General features: G+C 46.8%; 1 protein-coding gene across 2 annotated transcripts in view; it reads right to left on the minus strand.

Moving 5' to 3' along the window:
• Positions 1-27,582, minus strand: part of METTL22 (methyltransferase 22, Kin17 lysine) — a 407,031-nt gene that overhangs the window by 18,565 nt on the left and 360,884 nt on the right. For both annotated transcript variants that reach the window (XM_082261015.1, XM_082261014.1), the window contains one exon: positions 32-197. In XM_082261015.1, the coding sequence (XP_082117141.1) occupies positions 32-197 (166 nt within the window). The remainder of the gene's footprint in view (positions 1-31; positions 198-27,582) is intronic.

Raw genomic sequence — 27,582 nt, forward strand, 5'->3', positions numbered from 1 at the left:
AACACATTGTAGGAGATCACTTAAGACTTACCAAATGTTCTCGTTCATAGATGAAAAATTGTGGAAACATTATTTTGATTTCCTGTGCTGACCATCTATGTTTTCCATTGCTAGTGGTCTCAAAATTGTTTAAGCAATTTCGAAAATGATTATATGCATCACATGTGATGTCCATGTATCTTAGGGTAAAGTTGTACCTAAAACAGAAGCATTTCATAAAATAAATATGAAACCCTTTTGAACGAAAAATATTTAGTCATAATCCTATATTTTAAATCTGTACTTTAAGTTGTGCAAAATTGGTTCATATTAACATCACTATCCCCAATTGTAGAAGCAATATAACATACTTTTCATGCATTTTTATTAGGGAAAGCAACACTTCATAAAAAAATAAAATAAAAAAAACACATTGTTAAAAGTGTTTATTTTTCAGTTTTCCATAAAACAAACAATAAGTCTGACAGAAATGCTATACATTATACAGAGGCAGATGCATATGAGGACATATAACTCAAGAAAAGGTACAAGGCCAATAAGTAACCAACGGGATGAAATTAGAGGATTGCATCCCCTTAGGGAGGTATAATGCACATTGTTGTTAGGGCCATAACTAGCCCAATTTAATAGCCTTACCCTCTGCAGTATCTACAAATTAAGTGTAACCGGACAACAAGACAGCCAACCAACCTATCACACATACATACAACACGAAACAATCACACCACCCTCCCCCGACCCTAGTCCCCCACCAGGGGAGACGAGAAGATACTTTTCAGATGGTATTACCAAGAGGACATTTGTCTCAGCCATATCCCATTCTCTACTTGCTTTGAGATAATGGAGTATCTTTCCAAAAGTAATCTGCAATATCCAACCAGGACTGACAGATTTTAGAGAACTTATTAGGGCAAGCCCTACCCTTATAGGTCAACTTATAAAGCGGTATAGCTCTGTTCACCATACTGTAAAAATGTTGTACCCTAGGTGGTTCAGCATTTTTACATTTCAACAGAATCAATTTCCTAGCATAGAATAATAACACACGGATTAAGGTTCTAGCATACCCAACAGTCCAACTTCCGGCGTATGAAGCACAGGCAGATGAAGTGTGGTGTTAAAGAAGGCAAAAATGTCCATCAGTTACATAGTAGGTGAGGTTGAATAAAGACAATAGTCCATCCAGTTCAACCTGTGTAGGTGTGTGTGGCTGTACTCATCTCACATACCCCTGAATGTTCTGATCCTTGAGATGTAAGTCTAAGAGTCTTTTGAAAGCCACCATACTACCCGCAGAAACCACCTCTTGTGGTAGAGAATTCCACAATCTTGTAGCCCTAACAGTAAAGAACCCCCCACGTTGCCTGTGGTTAAAACGCTTCTCCTCTAATCGCATTGTATGCCCTCGAGTCCTCATGCAATCCCTTCGAATGAACAGCTTTTTTTCTAAGCTGGGATCCCCATTAAGATATTTATAAATTGCTATCATGTCCCCCCTCAGACATCTCTTCTCCAGGGAGAATAAATCAAGCGATTGTAGACGCTCTTCATAGTCAAGGTCCTCCAATCCCCTAATTAGTTTAGTTGCCCTTCTCTGAACTCTCTCCAGCTCCAACACATCCCTCCTGAGGACTGGCGACCAGAACTGGACAGAATACTCCAGATGCGGTCGGACCAGAGTTTTATAAAGTGGAAGGATTATAGTCTTATCTCTGGAATACATCCCTTTCTTTATGCATGCTAATATTCTGCTGGCTTTGGCAGCTGCCGCTTGACATTGCATGCTGTTGCCTAATCTATCATCAACCAAGACTCCCAGATCCTTCTCCATTTTTGATTCCCCCAAGGGTTCCCCTCCTAACGTGTATTGTGTTTTTATGTTTTTAGTCCCCAAGTGCAAAACCTTACACTTCTCCACGTTACACCTCATTTGCCATGTCGTTGCCCACTCTGTAATTTTGTCCAGGTCATTCTGTAGGATATCTGCTTCATGCTGTGCAGTTATTGCCCTGGCCAATTTTGTGTCATCTGCAAAAACTGATAACGCACTACTGATCCCGTCCTCAATGCTGTTTATGAATAAATTGAACAAGGTTGGTCCCAGGACTGAGCCCTGGGGCACCCCGCTTACAACCTCAGACCAGTCTGAGTATGCGCTGTTTATTACCACCCTTTGGACACGCCCTTTAAGCCAATTCCGTATCCAAGAGCAAACCCTGCTTTCGATACCTGCAGACCTTATTTTATAAATTAAGCGCTTGTGGGGAACTGTATCAAACGCCTTAGCGAAATCCAAGTACACCACATCCACTGGTCTCCCCCTATCTAGCTCACAGCTCACCTCCTCGTAGAATGCTAAGAGATTGGTTTGACAAGAACGCCCATTTGTAAACCCGTGCTGATTACTGCTGATGATGTTGTTGTCTTTAGCAAACTCTACGATATAGTCCCTTATCATCCCCTCCAGAAGTTTACATACTATTGATGTCAAACTGACAGGCCTATAATTTCCCGGGATATGCCTCTGGCCCTTTTTGAATATCGGAATCACGTTAGCTTTCTTCCAATCCCCTGGTACATCTCCTGTCCTAATACTGTCAGCAAAGATCAGGAACAGTGGTCTAGATATAACCTTACTGAGTTCCTTGAGTACTCTCGGATGTACGCCATCCGGGCCTGGTGATTTGTTTGTGTTAAGTTTATCCAGCCTTTCCCTGATTTCACCCTCTGTTAGCCATAGTGGCAAATCCTGTGTATTACTACTAACCATACAGTCATGGTCAGTGTACCCCTCCGTTTCCTGTGTAAAGACTGACGAGAAAAAAGCATTCAGCACGGTTGCTTTTTCAGTGTCCTCTGTAACCATCCCCCCATCATCGCTAATTATGTGTGCAATATGCTCTGCCCTAGTTTTTTTGCTGTTGATATATTTAAAGAATTTCTTTGGGTTTTTTTTACTATCCTCCGCTATTTGTCTCTCAAAGTTGATTTTAGCCATTTTGATTTCGTGTTTACTTTTCTTATTTGCCTCCTTGTATAGCTCGAAAGCCAATACAGTGCCCTCTGATTTATATTTCTTGAAGGCCATTTTTTTTTTCCCTAATACGTTTTTTAACGTTACGGTTTAGCCAGCCAGGTTTGGCTTTGTCTCTTCTAAATTTATTTCCCATAGGAATGCACTGCAAGATGCCTTTGCCTAATATGTTCCTAAAGCATTCCCATTTTTCCTCTGTGGTCAGGGATCCCAGGGTTTGGTCCCAGTTTACCCTTTCCATCATTGAGTACAATTTTGGAAAGTTTGCCCTTCTGAAGTTTAGGGTTCTTATGTTCCCCACTTGCCTTGTTATATTGTTATTTATACTAAATGTGATCATCCTGTGATCGCTAGAGCCCAGGTTGTCCTGAACTACTACCTCCGAGATTATGTCTGGGTCATTATTTGAGGACAGGTCCAGAACATATGAAAAAGATCTGCTCTCAAGCTGCCACATCAGGGGCAAGCGGCAACAGGGTCAATGCAATGCGAACCATCTTCTTGGGGGTGGATAAACCTAAGTTGTATAAAATGATCATTAGAACTAATTTGATCCTGGAAACAGACCTCCGAGGCCTCCTCCCATCCCTCCTCAGCTCTAGAATCAATTCAACCCATCGTCATTGTGCCAAATGGAAGGGGTCAACCCCAGCAGCCTGCAAATGTGAGTAAATGGTAGTGACTAATTTAGTTATATTGGGGCAAGACAATACCTTCTCCATAGGTGATTCTGAGAACTCCAGGGTCAAAACCCCAAACTGCGCTCTAACTGCATGACGTTTTAAAAAGTATTTGAAAAATAACTTATTGGCCACGCCATGTCAGGTCTTCAGGTCGTCAAAAGAAATAAAACGTTAGAAATAAAAACATGTGAGATGTGAGTAACCCCAAGCCAGGACCCTTAGGGAGGAATAATGAGAGGAGGTATAATGGGAGGAGCTCAGGAAAATTCAAGTTGTGCCACAGTGGGGCATTTGGAGATGCCGTAACCTTCCCTGATAACATCCTATTTCCCTCATGCCAAGGCAACCAACCAACCTCAATGGGTGAAACGCGTGAGCAACGCTTAGAAATAGACCTGTGCATTGCATTTATAACATCAGGTTTAAAGCCTTGTAGTGCTATCATTAGGGCGGTGGAGTTGTTCTCAGAGGATCCACTGAACCAATCGTATATAAATGTGAGTTGTGATGCCAGGAAATAATTTAGTAGATTAGGACAAGCCAAACCACCATTTAGTTTGGAAGCCTGAAGAGAGGATCTATCAATACAAGGGTGATTCCCTTGCCAGAGAAAAGAGGTCAAAATGGAGTCTAGCTTTTTTTTAAATCAAGAAAAGCTTTATTGAGAAAAATTCACACCATTACAGTCAGAAAGGAAAAAAAAAAAACTTTTGGATGGTAACATCAAGCTATAATAAACATTACACAATCCACACCACACCACATTCCCCCCAAGGTTATCATAGTCAAGCACATTGCGACAAACACACAGCATTGTAAAATATAAGAAAGTAAAGGGAACACCTCTGCCCCTCCCACCCGAGCCAAGATTGAGCATATACATCTCTCAAAATATTACCGTAACAAACGGTCCAGGATAAGATCATCAGGGGCCATGCCTGGGCTGTTCAGCCACACATCCCATACCTTAGAGAATTTCTGAGGCACCCCCCTATGTTGATATATAACCTTCTCCATACGTAAAGTAGAAGCCATCTGTGCCAGCCACATCCCATACGTGGGTGGCTCCTGCGCTATCCAGTGTCTCAGGATCAGTAGACGGGCCTGAAAAAGTGCCCGGCTGGCGGCCTCTTGCAAAAACTTATCTTCCACTACCGCTTCCAGTATCCCCAAAATGCAATGTCTGGGATCCCCAGGGATAGCCACCCCCAGAGTTCCATTAATGGCAGACAGCACCGTGGACCAGTATCTGTGCAGCTTTGGACATCGCCACAGCAAGTGAACCAAGTCCCCCACCTCTCTCCGGCACCGTCCACAGAGGTCATCGTCACGAAGACCCATGGCATAGAGTTTCCGGGGAGTGTGATGCACTCTTAGCAGGATGTAAAGCTGCGACACCTGGTGTGAAGCATTGAGAGAGCAGCTACGGACTACCTCCAAGGCCTCCTCCCACTGTTCCCCCGGGATCTCCCCCACATCCATGCTCCAACGGTCACAAGCCTGGCTCGGGTACTTTTCCAGGAAAGATCCCAGAAGAGAGGCATAGCAGCCTGATATGAATCCCTTGGTGTCCTGATATTGTTGCATAAGGAAAAAAACAGGGGTCGGGGACAGAAAAAGCTGTCCCAGAGTTGCCTGTGCCCTCCATGCGTGTTGCAATTGGAAATAATAAAATCTCATACTGTCCGGGAGCGAGAAGCGCTCCTGAAGCTGTTCAAAGGTCAACAGGGACCCCTCCCGCACAACATGTGTAAGGTGTGTCACCCCATATACTCGCCACCTGTCACCCTGTTCCAACTTGCATAATTCCGGATAAGTCTTATTGTCCCAGATCGGGCTAAAGTTAGTATAACCCAATGCTTGCTGAAGTTGTTTAGTTTTGTCCCATATTTTTTGTAGTAATCTATATGTCGGGAAGCGCTTATTAGGTTTAGAAAAAAGTTGCGCCTCAAGTCCCTCCGGCACCCCTCGCGCGCCAACAAACCACTGCATAACCGTCAGTGCCGCGCCCGTACGCGACCCGGATACCGCCCCCACCAGATGTTGCAACTGTGAGGCCAAATAGTACAACCACGGATTAGAAAGGGCAAGGCCCCCCCCCTCACGAGGCTTCTGTAGCTGCTCCATACGTACTCTAGCTGCCTTACCCTTCCACATAAGAGTCCGGAAAAGGGTGTTAACTATGCGGAAAGTTTTCAGTGGAATAACGATAGGAGAATTATGGAGGAAATATAGCAATTGTGGCATCAAAACCATCTTTATAAGGTTCACCCTCCCGGCTAGTGACAGCCAGAGTTTGTTCCAAGTCCTGATTTTGTCCCGAAACCTGGTAAGAAGGGGGCTAAGATTGAGTAAGCTATACTGGGTAGGGTCCGCTGAGACCACGACCCCCAGGTATTTAAACTGCTGAACCGAGGGGACCGGGCAGTGTGGACCCAAGGAAGGAGCATCGGTCCTGTCCAGTTGCAAGAGGGCGGACTTGGACCAGTTTATAGTGAGTCCGGAAAACCGACCGAACTCCGTAATAACTGACATAGCCGAGCTCAGGGAAACATCAGTGTCACCCAATGTCAGGAGCATATCGTCCGCGTAGAGCAGGATTTTATCCTCAAATGGTCCATACCGGAACCCCACAATGGATTGCTGAGCTCTTATGCGCGTCGCAAGAGGCTCTATCGCTATGGCAAACAATAGGGGTGATAGAGGGCACCCCTGTCTCGTCCCCCTTCCCAGTGAAAAACGTGTGGATACCCTGCCCCCCTCCCTAATGGTAGCCGTTGGTTGAGAGTACAATAACTTCACCCACGACAGGAATATAGGGCCAAAACCAAATGATTCCATGGTGGCCCAGAGGTATCCCCATTCCACACTGTCAAATGCCTTATTGGCATCCAGGGACAGCAGTGCCCTCTCCCCCGCGTTATCCGCCGGCGTTTGGATCGCAACAAACAGGCGACGTAAGTTAAGGGCCGTAGATCTATTGGGCATAAAACCCGCCTGGTCTTCATGAATGATATGCGTTATAACTTTGTTAACTCTACGCGCCAGAACTTTAGCCAGTAACTTGACATCCGCCTGGAGCAGAGAGATGGGCCTGTATGATCCCGGGTCCGTAGGAGATTTATCTGGTTTGAGTAATAATATGATGCTAGCCCTAGTCATAGACTCCGGAAGGGTCCCCACCTCCCTCGCCCTCTGGAACACCTCCAACAATCTTGGCAGTAACAGCCCAGAATAATTCTGGTATATTTCAGCAGGAAGGCCATCATCCCCAGGAGCCTTAGATCCCGGAAAGAGGGCCACCGCTTCCAGCAACTCCTGCTCCGTAATCGGGGCCTCAAGCTGCAGCCGCTGTTCCTCCGTCAACTGCGGTAGAGGAGTGGCACCCAGAAAGTCCTGCAGCTCCTCCGGACTGTAGTGAGCCCGCGAGGAGTACAGGTCCCTGTAAAACCTCACCAGCTCAGCCATAATGTCATCCTGCTTATTAACCAAAGCACCACCCGGTATCCTGAGAGCCCCTATGGGAGGAACCGAAGGGCGTGTCCCCACCATTCTCGACAGCATACGGCCTGTGCGTTCCCCTTCTTCGTAAAATGCTGTTTTGGAAAAAAAACGCTTTTTGTCTGCCTTCGAGCGAACCTCCCCAACCCACACCGACTGAGCCGAGAGCCATGCTGCCCTCGTATCATCAGTGGGGTTGTTCAAGTATTCCTGCTCCAGTCGCTGTGCGCACTGGGAAAGATGTTCCTCAAAATCTTTAGACTTGGTCTGGACCCTCTTAACATTAGCAATGAGGACCCCACGGAGAAAGCTCTTAAAAGCCTCCCATCTCAGGAGCACATCCCCAAAACGGTCATGCTCCTCAAAAAAGTTTGCGATGGCTGCTGGAATGTCATTGTCCGGCGGAAACAGTTTCAGCCAGAAGGCATTTAAGCGCCAGGGAGCTCTACGCAAGTCCACCCGAGGGCGGACCTGCAATCTGACCACCAGCGGGGAGTGGTCCGAGATCCCCCTACGGGCATACCCAATGTCCTCCACTATGGCCACGGCCTCCCTGTTACCCACACATAAATCTATACGTGACAATGCAGAGTGAGTTTTGGAGAAACAGGAAAACTGCACCGTATCAGGGTTTCTAAGGCGCCACACCTCACACCAATCCACCTCCGTCAAAAAACGGGAGAGCGCCGTACCTCTGGCAACACCCCCGGAGGGCGGTGGAGGGTGTCTGTCCCTGGCAGGGTCCAGTACCCCATTAAAGTCCCCTATAACAAACAATGGCAATCCAACCTTGTCCATAGTAAAATTAAGGAACTCCCTGAGCACCCCAGAGGAGAATGGGGGCGGAATGTATACTATTGCCATCACACACATAACTTGAAAAAGCATACAATGTAAGAACACATACCTCCCCTCAGAGTCCACCCGGACCCCCAGTTCCCGGAAGGCCAGCGACCCGTGAATTAGCACACTGACCCCCCGGGAATATGAGGAGTGGGTGGAGTGATAGCCCCATCCCACCCATGCATATCGTAGGCATCCAACAGAGTCCCCCACCAAATGAGTCTCCGGCAAGGCAATAATGGCCGCCGGGTGGTACTTTCGTAGCTGATGGGCCATCATAGCCCTCTTGAGTGGGCAGCCCAGGCCACGAACATTCCAGGAAACTACCGGTATCCCTGCCATGAGAAAAACCAACGAAGATAGCCGAGTGGAGACCGGAGGCCCCCACCAAGGCAACCAAGGCAAAGACATAGAAGGTCCCCTGAGGAGTCCCGGTGTGGAAATGTGGCAGCTTGATAGTGTCCAGTGAAACATGTGGTGTGAATCTTCCCAAAAACAAAAAAACAAAAGTCAGTGAAACTGAAACTCAGTAGGTCAAGGCACAACGGCACCCTGACAAAAAACCGTCTGAAAACTGGCGGCTCACTCCAGACGGGTTCGACCGCAGCCCCACCGTCCAGATGGGAGCCACCCGGCCAACATGCACAACGGTGCAAACATAAAAGCAGGTTCCAAAGCAGAGCCATGGAAAAACACATCTTCGCTCGTCCACACTCGTCATAGTCGGAGCTGTAGATTCCAAATCAAACTCAGTAAACGTCCCTGGCCGGGTCAAAAGCAGACAGCGTGCAAGAACACGCGCAAAATGTAGGACAGCCCCACTCCGGATAGATGCGGTCACTGAGGAAATCCGGATCACTCTCCAGGCTCCTCCCCCCTCCTGCGACCGAGAGCCGGTTCGTGGACATCCAGCCAGCTCGCCGCATCCGCAGCAGTGTCAAAAAAGTGCGCCCTGCCCTCCGCCGTAACTCTCAAACGGGCAGGGTACAGCATAGCATACACCAGGCCAATTCGACTGAGTCGTTTCTTCACATCGATGAATTTAGCCCGTTGTTTTTGTACATCCGCCGAAAAGTCCGGGTAAAAGGACACCCTGGCACCATTATATCTGATTTCTGCCTTTTCACGGGCAAGACGTAATATCTTCTCCTTGTCTCGGTAATGTAAAATCTTAGCGAGCATGGGCCTGGGAGCATTGCCAGGCAACGCCCTGGTGGGAACACGGTGTGCGCGTTCCACCGCGTATAAAGAAGAAAAGGACTCCCGTCCGAAGATCTCACATAGCCAGTTCTCAACAAAGTCCGTGGGGTCCCTTCCCTCCACCTTCTCAGGTAGCCCCACAATACGAACATTATTTCTGCGCAGGCGGTTCTCGATGTCATCTGTCTTGTTCCTGTTAGCCTGAGCCTGCCTGGCCGTTTCCCTGGATTCCGTTATTAAATTGGGCATCTGGTCCTCCAAGTCACAGATGCGACTTTCGGCAGCTGTGGTGCGTTCCCGCATTTTTTGTAAATCCTGACGCAATAGGGCTACTTCCTCTGTGAGACCCCCCAGTCTGTCCTTGACAATGTTCACGGAGGCTGTGCATTGCTGCACAGCCTGAAGAATGCGACTCAGGGTGGGCTGAGTCCCCGCCAACACGTCTCCCTCCAGCTCATCACCGAGCTCGGACTGCTCAGGTACCTCCACATCCCCCGTGCCCTGCTGAATGTCCCCGAGTACCCGTGCCCCTGCCAAGGGTGGAGTCGTCACCTCACTTGTGCCCGGGAGGTCGCACAGCTTCTTAGCATACAGCAGGATGTCACCAGCACTGTCCTTTCCCCCTGAGCGGACCGTTTTGTGCTTTGTGCCCATGTCCCTCTGCCTTTCAGGGCCACGGGAGGATTGCTGCGGAGTCCCCAGGCCGGCACCCTCCTGGCCGGCCGAGCCAGGGACAGGGCCATCCTTTTGCTTGCTCCCTCTGGTCATGGCTGCGCCCGAACAGGACATGCAGAGCGGCAACAGAGTCTGTGTGGGTCAAGGGCGATGGGCAGATCAGGAAGAGCAACAGGCCAAAGAAATAGGGGCAACAGCTCACCGAATCCACGTCCACCAAGGCGCCGCCGCGATCGGCCGCCCGCCGTAGGAAAGGCCGCGGCTTCAACTGAAAACTAGGCCTCAGCCCGGATCTCCGCGGATCGTGGTCCCCCACGGAAAATACAGCCAGATATCAGCAGCAGGGATGAAGGAGAGTCCCCCCTAGGCGAGCTGGAGCCAGATGAGTTAAGGTAAAGGCAGGATGGCAGCCGATTGCAATCCGGCGGAGTGGAGCTCTCCCCACGGTCCCGGACCTCAGGTTATCCGGCACCCAGAGGCAGCAACAGACTCAGGGCACTTTCCTAAGTAATACCAGTCCACAATTTACGATCGTCCGGCCGGGGAAGGATGAAATTGCAGGATTAAGACTGGGAGCTCCGTGAGCTAGGTCTGCTCACATGCCCGGTCCGGCCACGCCCCCCCCGGAGTCTAGCTTTTTAACCACTTTACAACCGCTCACATTGCTGCTACTGCGGCAATGTGGCTCATTATCGTCCAGCGACCTAGACCTACGTCACTGGACTCCTCCCCTTGTGGTCGGTGCTCGCGTGCCGCCGGTGGCTCTCTCCCGCTGTATTCAGTCACAGCGGGAGTCGGGCCAGGGGAGGAGCGGCGGTGATCACAGCAGCTCTTCCCCGATCGTCGGGGATCGAGTGTGGAGATCTCCTAAGTGACAGGCAGGGTCAGATTGCAGGATTCAGCATAGCTGAATCTGCGATCTGTCCCTGTCACATAGTCCCCTCCCCCCACACACGTCAGTAAGCACCAGGCATATATTAACCCCTTGATCACCAATAAAATTAACACCTTCCCTGCCAGTGTAATTTTTACAGTAACAGTGCATATTTATAGCACCGATTACTGTAGTAATGTCACTGGTACCCCCAAAAGTGTCAAAAATGTCAGTCAAGGGTCCGATCTGTCCGCCGCAATGTCGCAGTCCCGCAAAAAAAAAAATCGCAGATCGCCGCCATTACTAGTTAAAAAAACAAAACAAAACAAAATAACATAAAATTTCCCGTAGTTAGTAGCTGCGATAACTTTTGCGCAAACCAATCAAAATATGCTTATTGCAATTTTTTTTACCAAAAATATGTAGCAGAAAACAAATTGGCAAAAAAAGTTAAAAAAAATTAGATTTTTACATTTTTTTTGGGGAATTTCATATAAAAAATGTGAAAAATTAAATTTTTTCAAAATTGTCGCTCTTTTTTTGTATATAGCGCAAAAAGTAAAAATCGCACAGGTGATCAAATACCACCAAAAGAAAGCTCTATTTGTAGGGAAAAAAAGGACATAAATTTAATTTGGGTACAGCATCGCACGACCGCACAATTGTCCATTAAATTAACGCAGTGCCGAATCGCAAAATATGGCCTGGTCAGGAAGGGGGTAAAATCTTCCGGTGTTAAAGCGGTTAAAAATACGCTCATTGAGAATTTTTTTGTCAAAGACATGTAGCTAAATACATTTTGGCCTAAATATATGACAAAAATTGAATATATTGGATATTTTTTAACTGTCAAAGTAGAAAAATATTGTTATTTTTTCAAAATTGTCGCATTTTTTTATTAATATCGCAAAAAATGAAAAGCGCAGAGGTGATCAAATAACACCAAAAGAAAGCTCTGTTTGTGGGAAAAAGGGACATAAATATTGTTTGGGTACGGCGTTGCATGACCGCGCAATTGTCAGTTAAAGTCGCACAGTGCCGAATCGCAAAAAGTGGCCTGGACGTAAGACAGCAAAATCCTCCGGTGGTAAAGTGGTTAAATAATCTTTTGGGCAAGAAAACAGGGGATGCCCTAAAAACATACAATCATTTTGGTAGATATATAATTTTAAATTTGTTAACTAAATACATTGTTGAAGAACATGTGTGAGTTGTTTTTTTCTTGCAAAACTATTTGTAATTTTATTCAGCCATCCTTGATCTATTAAATAACCAGAGTCCAAACAACTATTCCACAATACAGAGCAATTCTGCAGCCTTCCTGAGTTATCTCCCCTGTTCACTGAACTATGAATGAGCATCATCAGAATTGTAAGTTGTTTCCCTGCTTATCCCCTCCTGCAAGTTGCCTCAATGCCTGGTGAATGGAACGCATTAGATTGATTGAGAATACTGTGCCTAGATGGATTTCAAGTAATTAAACTAGCATTTCTCTCAATTTTAATTTAATCATTTCAATTAAATAATACTAAAGTGTGTTTTAAATAAACTTTTTTCTGTCCATTTCTAGCCTTGTACGTTTAGTTTTCAGTGTAGAGCTCTGGTAACTGGTGTTGATTTAGATTTAAAGATTACTGTATCTTAAACAAGGGGTTTCTTCTGTCAACAAATTCTTTAAAAAAGTATTTTGTTTTCTATATACGTATTTCCCCCCTCTGTCTCTAACCCCATATGACTAGGCATGCAATAATAATTAGATTGAGACAGCTAAAAAAAAGTGACTGGCAAATGCTGGACAGTCTGATTAGAAAGCCCAGAAGCTTCTGTTAAATGTATTCCTGGAAGCAATTTTAATTATATGTTTATATCTACAAAACACTCCACAAATTGTAATTACAAATTTACCAAAAACATTGGTTCCATTTGATTAATTTGCTTGTTCTTCTAATTCTATCCGGGGATCAATTATTAAAATGCAAACTAATAAAGTCAAGGTTTCAATATGGTTTTGGCTTACAGCTTATTTAAAATGAAGGCTAAATAATTGGCTAATATGTGTTTTGTTTCACAAAATTACATGCTCGAACTTCATTTAAAAAATACACTTATTAACATCCTGCAGTTCCATGTTACTGTAGCTATCCAGGTGCCTAGTAGCCATTTGCCATATTAAATGTTGCTAAAATTTTAGTAATAAAGTACATTCATGTTGTGACCAAAACAGAAAACAAGCTTGTATGTTTCCATCTGAACCCACTGGAACTTTCATGTCAAGCAAACCTAGGGGCATACTTATGCTGTTATACTGTGACGCCAGTACCATTCTCCATGATACAGAAATAACACACTATCCGGATGTTTTTATGACTCTGTTTATTTAATTTGCCCTCTACAATTTACTGCTGTTCTCACAAACTTCCTTTCATTTATTTCACAGCAGTAGATTTTCATGGATCAGTTGCAAAATAGATCATTGTTACATACTGTACTTCTAGAATTCAAGTTTGCAGCCTTGAAAAGAGCTGTCACACAGTGCAAGGGCTGTGTTATCAGCGAATTTACCCTATATGCAAGTCTTTAATATCCATCACAGTACTATGTCAACTAGATCTACTGAAAACATCATGAGCTTTTCATTTTTATACTCCTACACTGGCAGACAGCATTAAAAAAACAAATAAACTTTCTTCTCCATTTCTCATAAACAAATATGCATTGTATCAACATTAAGTGCTTTTCTTAGCTGCAGTTTGTAATTTTAAGAATCTTACAATTTGTTGTAGATCTTCAATTACCAGCAGAATTATTACTAAGCCCAGAAGCATAAATTATAGGAATTAGTAATGTCATATTTGAACTGGTATTCTCTACATGCACACCGAAAAATTGTTTAACCACTTCTGGACCGGAAGATTTGCCCCCCTTAATGACCAGGCCATATTTTGCGATTCGGCACTGCCTTATTTTAACGGACAATTGCGCGGTCGTGCAACGCTGTACCCTAATAAAATTGATGTCCTTTTTTTCCCACAAATAGAGCTTTCTTTTGGTGGTATTTGATCACCTGAGCGATTTTTATTTTTTGCGCTATAAACAAAAAAAAATGTGACAATTCTGAAAAAAAAAAAAAAACAATATTTTCCACTTTCTGCTATATAACATTCTGAAAAAAAAAATTAAAAATCTAAATTTTTTAACATTTTAGGCCAATTAGTTTTCTGCTACGTATTTTTGGTAAAAAAAAATATCACAATAAGGGAATTTTGATTGGTTTGCGCAAAAGTTATCGCGTCTACTAACTACGGGAAAGATTTATGTCATTTTTATTGTTTTTTTTTTAAACTAGTAATGGCAATGATCTGCGATTTTTAGCGGGACTGCGACATTGCAGCGGACAGATCGGACCCCTAACTGACATTTTTGACACTTTTGGGAGGAAAAGTGACATTACTACAGTAATCAGTGCTAAAAATATGCACTGTTACTGTAATAATGACACTGGAAGGGGTTAACACTGTGGGTAATCAAGGGGTTAAATGTGAAATGATCATAGGGACCTGTGATATTATATAACAGGATCACAGGGGCTCTGTGATTATTCCAGGGAGAGGAACGGTCAGCTGTGTTTACGTTTTCTTTACGATTGCGGGTGTCAGGCACGCTGCCGAGTGGGGGCGGGAGCGTGCTGCAGGCGCGCGACCGACGTAGGTCTACGTCGGTTTGCGCAGGAGGGCCACACTGCCGCAGTAAATAGGCGACAGGCAGTCAGGAAGTGGTTAAAATGCATAGCTAAATCTACTAATTACAATATAAACAAAGAGAAAACCCATTTTATGATAAACTACTGGCATTCACAAAGTGTTAGGAGGCACCTAAAAACACCTTATATAAGAGAATGGGCTATTCTAACACTTTTTGCAAAGAAACACGCTATACAGAAGCTTTGGAAGCATCTGTAGTTGTGAAAAAATCATGTTCTGCACACTTAGGAAGCCTTCAAAACCAGGCATACTCAATGTCTCCTCCCTCCAGCACTGCTCTTCGTGTCTTCTGCAATTAGGGATGAAATTAGTGATCAGGTCGAGCACTGGCTCATGATGAACCTACACTTTAGAATGACTAATAATGGGGGCTTTATTGTGTGCCAACCACTTCACTGTAAAAAACAGCTCTCCCAGCAGCCATTTTTACAATGTGCTTTGCTGTAATGGCGAAAGAATAGGGATTTCTGCTGATAAAGTGCATAGAGAGTAGTGCTTCTAGGCATTGATCTCTTAAAATAGACTGAAACCTTTGTCGAATGTCCTTTAGATAGCAAAATGCTGTGTATGCTGTGTATCTTGGGGAATTTGGGGGCGAGTGGAGGACACATGTTAATGTTGCTAAAGTGTGTCCTGCAGCTTCCTTACAGCCTCTCCACATGAAATGTCCACAGTCTTAACAGACTATATATATTTTTTCCTATTCTTTGTTGGCTGCAACTGTATTTTTTTTTTTTACAGCCTGTCTTTGTGCACATGCACTGCAGTCATAGCAGGCTGCGTGTGTGGTTTTCACCGGACATACTGTATTTCTTAATTTTTGGTGGCTGCAATTAATTTTTTCACAGCCTGTCCATTTCCAATGCAGTTAACCGATCACCTGATGCATGTGTTTTTTCACAGGGCATATTTCCTAATTGTTCTTGCTGCAAATATTTTCTTTAAAAAATAGGGTATTATTACTGGTCAATGAGCATTATTATTTTATGCTGTGGGAAGACATGTGACAGGGTGATTTACCAACAGAAAATTGTGAGAGTTAGGGGCAGAGCACTGTCACCCCATACAACAAAGTGCCTGAAAAGGGCTTTTACTGTATATTAGTATTACCAGCTGCTAAAGTGATTGTAAAGTCTCGTTTTTTTTTTTTTTTAAATAACAAAACATGTTATACTTACCTACCCTGTGTAGTGGCTTTGCACAGAGTGGCCCCGATCCTCCTTTTCTCAGGTCCCTCTTTGCTGCTCTTAGCCCCTTTAACCTGTGCTCCTTGTGTTCATTCAGACATGGAGCTGAAGTTCGGCCCCACCCCCTCTCTCTCCTGATTGGCTAACTGACTTTGATTGCCAGCTGTGGAAGCCAATGGCGCTGCTGCTGTGTCTCAGCCAATCAGGAGGGAGAGTCCCACACGGCCGAGGGACTCGTGGACATCAGGTAAGTATTAGGAGGTGCTGGGGAAGCTGCTGCACACAGAAGGCTTTTTTATCTTAATGCATAAGATAAAAAACATTCTGCCTTTACAACTCCTTTAAGCCCAAATTAAATTTCAGTGGTTGGGTTTATATCCACTTTAACAAACTTGATTTCTTTGAATTGCAGTGCTAGGAGAAACTTTTCTAATGTGTCCTGCCTGTGTGCACAGATCTGTACACCCAAAAATCCTTTTATGGATCAACAGAAGTCCGCTATAATTGATAGCTTTTCAAATGTCAATCTTATCTACTTTCTCCAACTTTTTTTTTACATTACAAATTTAACCACTTGCCAACCGCTCACTGGGCTGCTACTGCGGCAAAGTGGCTCGTTACTGCCAGGCGACGTAGACCTATGTCACCAGACTCTCCCCTCTTTCTTCAGGAGAGACTCCTCAAAGGGATATCTCCTAGCGAAACGCTTAGGTATTTCAACCATGCATTTCAGGGAACCCCACTGACTAGTGATAATCTCGTCAAAATAGGCAGGTCCTCCAACTTTAAAGTTTCCCACACTGACACAATAAATGATTCCACCAGTGCTTTTTCATGCACGGCTGCAGAGGAGGAGGATTCATCCGCACTGTTAGAGCACTCAGGATGCGTGGACACAAACCCAGAGGGCTAACTCGCGTCCGCAGCGGCCATATCCACCTCATACTCTGAGGAGGCAGAGGATACAGGTGAAGACGGGGGGGGGGGTACTTCTTGCTAGGCTGCCTTTGCAGGGCTATATCAACCTTTGACACAAGTGACTGCAGGGCCGCCGTCATGGCCGCCAGGGCAGACTGAGACCCAGAGGGTCCCACGGCTTCAAGGAGTGTGTCAGGTGGTGATATGCGTTCCAGGGGCTCCATGGCTAAATCTGAAAAATTGGGCGTGCAAAATTATTCAGCCCCCTTAAGTTAATACTCTGTAGCGCCACCTTTTGCTGCGATTACAGCTGTAAGTCGCTTGGGGTATGTCTCTATCAGTTTTGCACATCGAGAGACTGAAATTTTTGCCCATTCCTCCTTGCAAAACAGCTCGAGCTCAGTGAGGTTGGATGGAGAGCATTTGTGAACAGCAGTTTTCAGTTCTTTCCACAGATTCTCGATTGGATTCGGGTCTGGACTTTGACTTGGCCATTCTAACACCTAGATATGTTTATTTGTGAACCATTCCATAGTAGATTTTGCTTTATGTTTTGGATCATTGTCTTGTTGGAAGATAAATCTCTGCCCCAGTCTCAAGTCTTTTGCAGACTCCATCAGGTTTTCTTCCAGAATGGTCCTGTATTTGGCTCCATCCATCTTCCCATCAATTTTAACCATCTTCCCTGTCCCTGCTGAAGAAAAGCAGGCCCAAACCATGATGCTGCCACCACCATGTTTGACAGTGGGGATGGTGTGTTCAGGGTGATGAGCTGTGTTGCTTTTACGCCAAACATAACATTTTGCATTGTTGCCAAAAAGTTTGATTTTGGTTTCATCTGACCAGAGCACCTTCTTCCACATGTTTGGTGTGTCTCCCAGGTGGCTTGTGGAAAACTTTAAACAACACTTTTTATAGATATCTTTAAGAAATGGCTTTCTTCTTGCCACTCTTCCATTAAGGCCAGATTTGTGCAGTATACGACTGATTGTTGTCCTATGGACAGAGTCTCCCACCTCAGCTGTAGATCTCTGCAGTTCATCCAGAGTTATCACTGGCCTCTTGGCTGCATCTCTGATCAGTCTTCTCCTTGTATGAGCTGAAAGTTTAGAGGGACGGCCAGGTCTTCGTAGATTTGCAGTGTTCTGATACTCCTTCCATTTCAATATTATCGCTTGCACAGTGCTCCTTGGGATGTTTAAAGCTTGGGAAATCTTTTTGTATCCAAATCCGGCTTTAAACTTCTCCACAACAGTATCTCGGACCTGCCTGGTGTGTTCCTTGTTATTCATGATGCTCTATGCACTTTAAACGGACCTCTGAGACTATCACAGTGCAGGTGCATTTATACGGAGACTTGATTACACACAGGTGGATTCTATTTATCATCATTAATCATTTAGGTCAACAATGGATCATTCAGAGATCCTCACTGAATTTCTGGAGAGAGTTTGCTGCACTGTAAGTAAAGGGGCTGAATAATTTTGCACGCTCAATTTTTCAGTTTTTTATTTGTTAACAAAGTTTGAAATATCCAATAAATTTCGTTCCACTTCATGATTGTGTCCCACTTGTTGATTCTTCACAAAAAAATTACAGTTTTATATCTTTATGTTTGAAGCCTGAAATGTGGCAAAAGGTTGCAAAGTTCAAGGGGGCCGAATACTTTCGCAAGGCACTGTAAGTGATTTTTTTTTTTTTTTTAGGAACCCCCCCACACACTTCTTGGAGCACCACAAGAAGCAGCACACCCCCCGCGCTGTATGTAGCAGAGGAAGGATCGTATACCCGCAGAGACTCCCCACCCCCGAGCTGGAGAGCGCCAAACAGCCTGCCACACTGCGATCAAAGAAGAAGCGGAAGCGCCGATACTGACACTAGAGGCCCCCACTGCACGTCACCGCACCGGACTACAAGAAAATGGCAGCCGCTTTTGAATACACAGGGAAACCAAAAACATGGCCGCCGGACTACACAAACATGGCCGCCGAAGACAGAGAAAACCATCTACGGCAAAATGGCAGCACCATGCGGACCCAAGGGAAGTAATAGTCCACCAGGGGGAAGCCCCCCAGGGACCCCCCCCTGCAGTAAAAAGAATGCAGGCACCCCTAAAAGGGGACCACCAGTGGCACACTCCCACCGCCCTCCGGCCCAACACCAATTCAGCCCCTCCCCCTCAAAAAATGCCCGAGCACTTCAAAGAGGGACTAGGGGAATGGACAGGTGAGGACAACCAATGCAGTGGGAACCCCACTAGGGAGAGGGGGGAAAAATATGAGGGGGAAGAAGGACACAGGGTGGCCTACCATCCACAGGGAGGGCCCGCGACCACCCCAGCAATTCCCAGAGAAAAGAGGGGAGACACTACTCACCACACCTTGGCATTAGGCGGGCACCACTCCTGGCAGTCCATTACACCACCTTGGAATGGTGGTGCTGCGGCGAGAGGTACGATGCGACTCTGTAACTGCTTTCGTGACCAGGTCTATGCAACCTTGCGAGGTATTTCACTCGCTGGCCAGTCCCCGTCCAGTGGAGCTCTGTCGCGCCCAACCTAGTGCGGAGCTAATAGTTAGGTCACGTTCGCAGGCCAAACTGGAAAGACCATATGGATCTAGGATATCCAGTGCGTCACCCAGTCCAGCTGTTGATTGTAGTTCACACAGGAACAGGTTAATTGTAGTTCAAAAAACAACAATATCTCCCCTGCGCTCGAGTGGTATGCGGGAAGGTGAATCTTCTAGGCGGTTTTATGGCACAAATGAAGTGGTCTTGCTGCCCCCCCCCTCAGGACCAAGGGTATCCAAAAGGCACTACAAGAAAACAACAAGAGAAGGGCGCACAGACCTTGTGCATTACCACTTAAAAGTTTATTAAAATCAAAGAAGGGTAGCGTACAATATACTCACAAACGTAGCATATGAACAAGCATATAGGAGATGGGCACCGCTCGCTTCCAGGACACTTCTCTACTGCTGGATAGCGTGATGGCGTCCTCAAAACCTGATGTGGCTTACGCATTTCGAGGGAGGACCGTCTTCCTCAGAGCCAAAATCACCACATCGAGAAGTGTCCTGAAAGCGATTGGTGCCCATTTCCTATATCCTTTTTCATATGCTACGTTTGTGAGCATATTGTACGCTACCCTTCATTGATTTTAATAAACTTTTAAGTGGTAATGCACAAGGTCGGTGCGCCCTTCTCTTGTTGTTTTCATTTAATTGTAGTTCACACAGGAACAGAAAATAACAAAGAGAAAGAAAAAAATTCCATTTAAAAAGGAAAAAATGCCAGGACCACAAATCCCAGCAGGTAGCCAGGTCCTTACCCCTGACTAGGCAGAAAAAACTGAAGTCCTATTGCAGGAAGTGATGGTATACCCCCTAGGGACTGCCTCAGGGGTCTAACCAAAATTGTTTCCACCTAGTCCTACTCCGGAAGAGAGAGTAGCATAAGCCCAAGGGTCTAGAAGAAATGGAGCTGTGTCCATCGGTGAACGAAAGAGAAAGGAATGTTTCAAAACTTTAGCAGGGGTATAGCAGTACTGGAGAAAAAACAGGGCACATTAGCAGTAGTTAAAAAAAATGGCTGCTATGCGCACTTAAAGAGGCGATAAACGGTGCATGAGGAGCAGCAGAAAGAAAAGTGTCTGCTTGCAGCCTTGAAGAAATGACACCGGCCACATCTGGAGTATTCTGTCACCAATTCTGGTCACCAATTCTCAGAAGGGATGTGCTAAACCTGGAGAGATTCCATAGAAGGGCAACAAAACTAATTAGGGAATTGGAGTACAAGCGCTAAATTTGTTTTTGCTGGAGAAGATGCTTGAGAGGGGATATTATAGCAATTTACAAATACCTCAAGCATAGGAAAAAACAGGATTTTTGTAAAATCTTACCGTACAATTCCTTTCTCTGAGTCCTCCGACATTCGCCGCCCACTCATACAGTCTTCACCAATGGGGGTATGGTATTGACTTCATCTCCACAGGAGTAACTGGGCATAAGACTTGTTAAAAAACAAAGCATTTACATAGACACACCTATGGGGGCTGTCCCACTGGTTCAATACCCCCCTGCAATCAGCCATCCCAACTCAGTTTGGTAGCAAGCAGTTACGTTTATATGAACCCCAATAGAGGGGCGGGGGCGGCGACTGTCGGAGGACTCAGAGAAAGGAATTTTACAGTAAGATTTTACAAAAATTCAGTTTTCTCTTATGTCCTCCGACAGTCGCCGCCCACTCATACAGTCTTCACCAATGGGGATGTCCCAAAGCAGTGTAGACATGAGGGGTGTGAAACGCAACAGTCAGAAAGGCAACGCAGTACCCACATCAGAGAAAGGAACCTTACGTGAACAGAAAGGTAACCTTCTGGGTAACAGAAAAAAGCTCAACAGGAGCAACAACCCAGGAAAGCAAATAACCAAGGGGATAAACAACCCCAACAGCCAGAGACACGTAACAGAACTAGGGTCCCTTTACGGTACTGCCGCACATAGAACTTTGCGGCCAAAGGAGGCAGCAGCTCATGCCAGAACATCAATTTTGTAGAATTTGGAAAAGGTGTGCACTGACGACCAAGTCGCAGCCTTGCACACCTGGACTACCGAAGCCTGATGTCGGAAGGCCCAGGACGCACTCACCGCTCTGGTAGAGTGCGCCTTGACTGGGAAGGGCGGTACCCGTTCCTTAATCGAATAGGCCTGTACAATTGTCTGTCTGATCCATTTTGAAATGGCCGCCGCAGACGCAGCCATACCCTTCCGAGGTCCCTCAGGAAGGACAAAGAGAGAATCCGATTTCCGAAAGGATTCAGTCGACGACAGGTAAACCCTGATTGCCGTGACAACATCCAAGGAATGCAAAGCAACCTCCTTAGGATGCTTAGGATTCGCACAGAGTGAAGGCAAAACAATGTCCTCATTAAGGTGGAAATCAGAAACCACCTTTGGAAGAAAGGACGGGTTAGGTGACAAGACCACCTTATCCCTATGAACCACCAGGTAAGGGGAGCGGCAAGACAAGGCCGCTAACTCAGACACTCTGCGAGCAGAAGTGATCGCCACAAGAAAGGAAACCTTTTTAGACAGCAGAGTTAATGAGATTTCCCTGATGTTTTCAAACGGGGAATGTTGTAACACGGACAGAACCAAGTTCAAGTCCCATGGAGGTAAGGGCACCCTCAGAGGAGGGGCCAAGTGACGCACACCTTGAATGAAGGTGCGAATCAAGGAATCAGATGCCGCGGGGCGCTGGAAAAGGACAGCCAGTGCAGATACCTGGCCCTTAATCGTGGCCAACGCAAGGCGCTGGTCCACACCAGACTGAAGGAAAGCCAACACTCTCGCCACCGAGTATGAATGAGGAGAGAAGCCCCTGGACTCACACCAGGCAAAATAAGCTTTTCATGTACGGTAATAAATCTTACCAGACGAGGCTTTTCTAGCCTTAATCAAGGTAGGAATGACCTCCGAGGAGAGACCCCTGTCTCTCAGGACCTGGCTTTCAACAGCCATGCCGTTAAAGCCAGCGACTGTAAAGCAGGATGGAAGATCGGTCCCTGAGACAGTAGATCTCGCATTGGCAGCCGCCATGGAGGCTCAAAGGCCAGGTGAACGATGTCCGCGTACCAGGACCGGCGTGGCCAGTCCGGCGCCACCAGAATCACCAATGTTGGTTCCGAGGCCAACCTGCGGAGGAACCTGGACAACAACTGAATCGGAGGAAAGGCATATATCAGATGATACTGATGCCAAGGGACCACCAGCGCATCCGAGGCGCCTGCCAGAGGATCGCGTGTTCTTGCCACGAACCTTTCCACCTTGTGGTTTAGCCGAGACGCGAACAGATCCACATTGGGGATCCCCACTTCGCACACAGCATTTGAAACACCTGCGGGTGCAGGGACCATTCCCCCTGGTCCAGGGTCTGGCGGCTCAGATAATCTGCCTGCCAATTCTCTACACCCGGAATGTGAACTGCCGATATTGCCGGGACATGAGTCTCGGCCCGAGACAGAATACTGGTCACTACCTGGGCCGCCCGGGCACTCCTGGTGCCCCCTTGGTGATTGATGTAAGCCACCGCAGTGGCATTGTAGGTCTGCACCCGTACGGCCCTGAAGACGATCCGACCAATGGAGCAGGCACAGCCTGATCGCTCTCAATTCCAATATGTTTATGGGGAGGGAGGACTCCTCCACCGACCAAGTGCCCTGGGCAGACAGGTTGCCCAGGACTCCACCCCAGCCCGACAGGCTGGTATCCGTGGTAAGTACTGTCCACAGTAACGGCCAGAAGGATTTTCCCTCCGCCACAGCCGGGGACTGAAGCCACCACAGAAGATCCATTCTGGTTTGGTGAGTCAGAGACACTCTCAGATCCAAGGACTGCGGGAGCCTGTACCATCTGGCCAGGATCTCCCCTTGGAGAGACCTTGTGTGAAACTGTGCAAACGGTATCGCCTCGAAGGCTGACACCATCAACCCCAGGGACCGCATACAGGTCCTGAGTGACGAGGATTCGTTTTTCCTGAGGGCCCTGACCTCGTTCTGTAGGGTCCGGAGCTTGTCCTCCGGCAGGAAAACTTTCGCTTGAGCAGAGTCCAGAACCATTCCCAAATATGAGAGACGAACCGAAGGAGACAAGGTCGACTTCTGCACGTTGATGGTCCATCCAAACTCCTGAAGCGTCTGAACTGTAGTGGACAGATCGCGCAGCAGGCTCTGGCTGGCGCTCGATCTTAACAGGGGATCGTCCAGATATCCCAAGACCGCAATGCCTTGTGCCCGTAACAGGCCCAGAACGGGAGCCAGCACTTTGGTAAACACCCTTGGAGCTGAAGCGAGACCGAAAGGTAACGCCACAAACTGATAATGTTCCTCCGCGATAGCGAATCGGAGGTACCTCTGATGACCCTCGAAAATGGGGATGTGGAGATACGCATCCTTCAGGTCGATAGAGGCCAGGAAATCGCCTGGACTCAGGGAGGCTACCACCGAGCGAAGCGATTCCATACGGAACTTCCGAACGCGTACAAATCGGTTCAGAGCTTTTAAGTCCAGAATAGGACGCACCTTGCCCTCCTTTCTGGGCACAGTGAACAGATTTGAGTAAAACCCCCGAAACCTGTCCCGATGAGGCACCGGGACGATCACCCCCTGAAATGAAGATTTGAGGAAAATAATCTGTCCGCCGGCCGCAAAAGGAATTCGATCTTGCAACCTGATCGAATGATTTCCTGAACCCACCTGTCCGGAATTCGGAGCAGCCAAGGTTGGAGGAAACCGCGCAAATGTCCCCCCACCCCTGAAACGGGTGAGGGCGCCCCATCAGGCAGAGGCGGACTGGGCCGCCGCACCAGCTTTGCCGGATTTAGGTTTGCCCGCCCAGGGCTTTCTCTGGTCACCCTGGCCCTTGAAGGGTTTCCCCTTGGTCTGTGCCTTGAAGGCACGAAAGGACCCCTGATTTGGTTTAAAGGAGGGGCCCAGCTTACTGCAGAAAAACTTGCCCTTAGGATTCTGGGGCAGCAGAGTGCTCTTTCCCCCAGTGACCCCTTTTACCAATTCATCCAGGGATTCCCCAAACAGGCGAGACCCCACATAGGGGATGTCAGCCACCGTTTTCCTTGAAGTCTGGTCAGCTGACCAGCTTTTCAACCATATCAGGCGACGGTTAATCACCGCCACACAGGACAGGCGCGCAGCTAATGGGGCCTCATTCAAGGCCGCATCGCACAAATACATGACTCCTTGATAGATCTGGTCCACCATCGCCACAGTAGTAGGGGGAGCAGAATCAGTCAGGAGGGTGCGTCTCAGCACCTTGGTAGGATCCCTAAACACCGGAGAATCTTCGGTGGGTATCAGAGTGGCCTTGTTTAATCTGGCCACAGTGTGATCCACCTGAGGGGCCACACACCAGCACGAATCCGTAGGAGACGCAAAGGGATAAAGGAGTTGAAACCTTTTTGGCACCACAAAGGTGCGTTTTAAATGACGCCATTGATCATTCACAGTAGCGTGAAACTCAGCGGGGCAAGGGAACACCTGCGCCGCCTTGCGGGTCCTGTGTGTATCAAAAGAGGACACAATGCCGGGAGGATTGGGCTCATCCTCTAAATGCAGTGTTTCCTTGATGGCAAGAATTAGCGCATCCATAGCTGCGCGGTCCTCGGCCATCCCGGGGGGGAATCATCCACCCCTGCAACCTCCGCCTCCCCCTCAGACAGAGAAGAGCGAGACCCTTCAAGGGGCACGCCACCTACGGCAACCATGTCAGATTCAGAATCAGAAGACAAGGAAAAACGAGGCCTTTTTCTGTCAGCACGTTCAGTCATCAGAATATCCACTTTGGACACCAAAGTCGCCACTGCAGCAGACAAAGTAGACAGAGCAGAAGATTCAGAGGAACCTGAATCCCCCACTATGGCTGTGGGAAATTTGCTGTCCTGAGATTCCATAATAAAAAAGTTTTTTTTTTTTTAAAGGTACTGGCCCTTTAAGCGCGCCACGGACCCCCGCAGCACACTGCTACAAGACTGTGACAAACAGACCCCTGAGCAGGATAAACTGATAGCCAGAAGTATTTGCACACAAAAAAAGGACAGCAGACAGACCCCCACAAGTGTTACCACCGCAGCCGATCTCTTCTGAACAGAGGGAGGAAGTGATGTCACTGCAAGAGACTGAACTGAGACTGCAGGCCAAGGAAAAATGGTTGCCTATAGAAAGTAATGGGAGGCTTCGGGAAAATGGCCGCCGACATGTGCTCAGAACGAACGTTTTGCCACACACAAGATGGCGCCGCAAGGCGCCAAAACACACCACATACAATGCTGTATAAGCGCCCATAGTGAAGCCAGACATGCTGCCCACACCTAAAATGGCGGACCGGCGGTGTTTAACCCCGCAGCGGTCGCCACACGTGTCTGTACCTTTAAAAAGCACCCTAAAGTGACACAGGAGAGGGACCCCGACAAAACCCACACAGCGCACTGGCTGTAAGAAAAACCCCGGCAGGGACCGGGATCAGGGAGCCCAAAAACGCACAGACATGAGGAGATAACACAGACACACAGGACTGCCAGCCCCAGACAGAGGCCCCACACAGAATGTACTTACCTGTACTCGATGGCATGGGGTGCCTCTCATCGACGGGAAACCGCCCACCCTCAGATGGCAAGGGTGCCGTAAGCCAAAAACGCAGGACGCTAACAGTGCACGGAGAACTGTGGATGAGGCGTCCGGGCGAGGTAGCCACCTCGCAGGCTGCATCCCTGAGGACAGGGATGGGTCGTTTGCGAGGCCAGGGCGAACACATAGCCTGCTAAACGTTCGATGGCGGGCTGGGATTCCATCAGGCCCTTTGTCCTGGAAAAACCAGGACGACCAGTCCGACTCCCAGCTCCGCAAACGCCGTCTTCATCCGAAGATCCGACTAACCAACGCTGACAAAATAAACAGCTAGTAGTGCAAAGAAAAACACATTTGCAGCAAATAAAATCATAAAATAGAAGAAGGCTGAGACAGTAGCCCCAGCACAGGAAAGCCTATCTTACTCCTTAACTAGGCAGAAGACAAACTGAGTTGGGATGGCTGATTGCAGGGGGGGTATTGGACCAGTTGAAGAGCCTCCATAGGTGTGTCTATGTAAATGATTTGTTTTTTAACAAGTCTTAAGCCTAGTTACTCCTGTGGAGATGAAGTCAATACCATACCCCCATTGGTGAAGACTGTATGAGTGGATGGTGACTGTCGTAGGACGTAAGAGAAATAATATTCTGTCTAAGGGAAAGTAAGAGGACAAGGGGCCACACCATGAGATTAGAGGAAAAGTGGTTTACCTTAAGATGCCTAGGGGGTTTTTCACTGTAAGGCGGTAAGAATGTGGAACTCTCTTCCTCAATTGGTGGTATCAGCGGGGAGTATTGATACTTTTAAAAGACTCTTGGACGTGCATCTCAAAGAACACAATATACAGGGATATGGGAATATAGTATCAACACATACACCTACACAGGTTGAACTGGATGGCCTGTTGTCTTTATTCAACCTTAACTATCATGTTACTTTGTTACTATGAGGAAGAGGAAAAGGGAGCTTTAGCAGCACTCTAAACAAAAGCGGCTGCTATGCACTTTTGAGAAGGAGGAGGAGAGGGTGCATAGGCAGTGTTATTTAAATTAAAGTTGCTGCTATGCACCCTTGAGGAGGAGGAAAAGGGTGCTTTGGCAGGCTTTGGGTGCAAGTGGCTACTCTGCACCCAAGAGGAGATATGGGGAGGCTTTTTCAGCCACTTTACTGTGTGATTCATCATTGGAAGGGTGAAAAAACTCAGCTCCCCAGAGCCTCTCCAATATATGTGACCCAGAAGGAAGAATTTGGAGAAGGATGGTGACAGAGAAATTGCATATTTTATATATCTTATTAATGTTGGCCTCACAAATATCTAATAAAGCCTCTAATATCCTAATCATTCTGGTTACCTTGAATGACTCATCTTATAGGATTGTAAACTGACCTTGAGAGGTCATATTGAAAAGGGAGTTGGCTTTGGGGTTATCTATGCCTTATACACAAGTCTAAATACTTGTTTAGTCTAAATAATTTGTTTAGTTTGGTTTTGGAATTTGTTCATTTTCGTTTTTGTTAAATTTCGTTTCGTTTGCGTTAAAATTTGTTTTGTTTATTCATTTTCTAACGAATTCCAACTTTTCAGAATGACTGGAATTTAGATTGGTTGAAAAACATTAGATCGATTTGAATTCTGTTGTGAAGAATAGCTGGTTGTTAAGCAGAGGGCCTGGAAGCCGGCTGCCTGCCAGCATCTTTAACAACCATGACTCATCATCTGTCAGCTGGTTTCCCTACTGACAGATGAATGTAAAGTAAAAAATGTCG

This window comes from Pelophylax lessonae (assembly GCF_965119305.1).
Source record: "Pelophylax lessonae genome assembly, chromosome: 6".
In the NCBI taxonomy this organism is placed as follows: domain Eukaryota; kingdom Metazoa; phylum Chordata; class Amphibia; order Anura; family Ranidae; genus Pelophylax; species Pelophylax lessonae.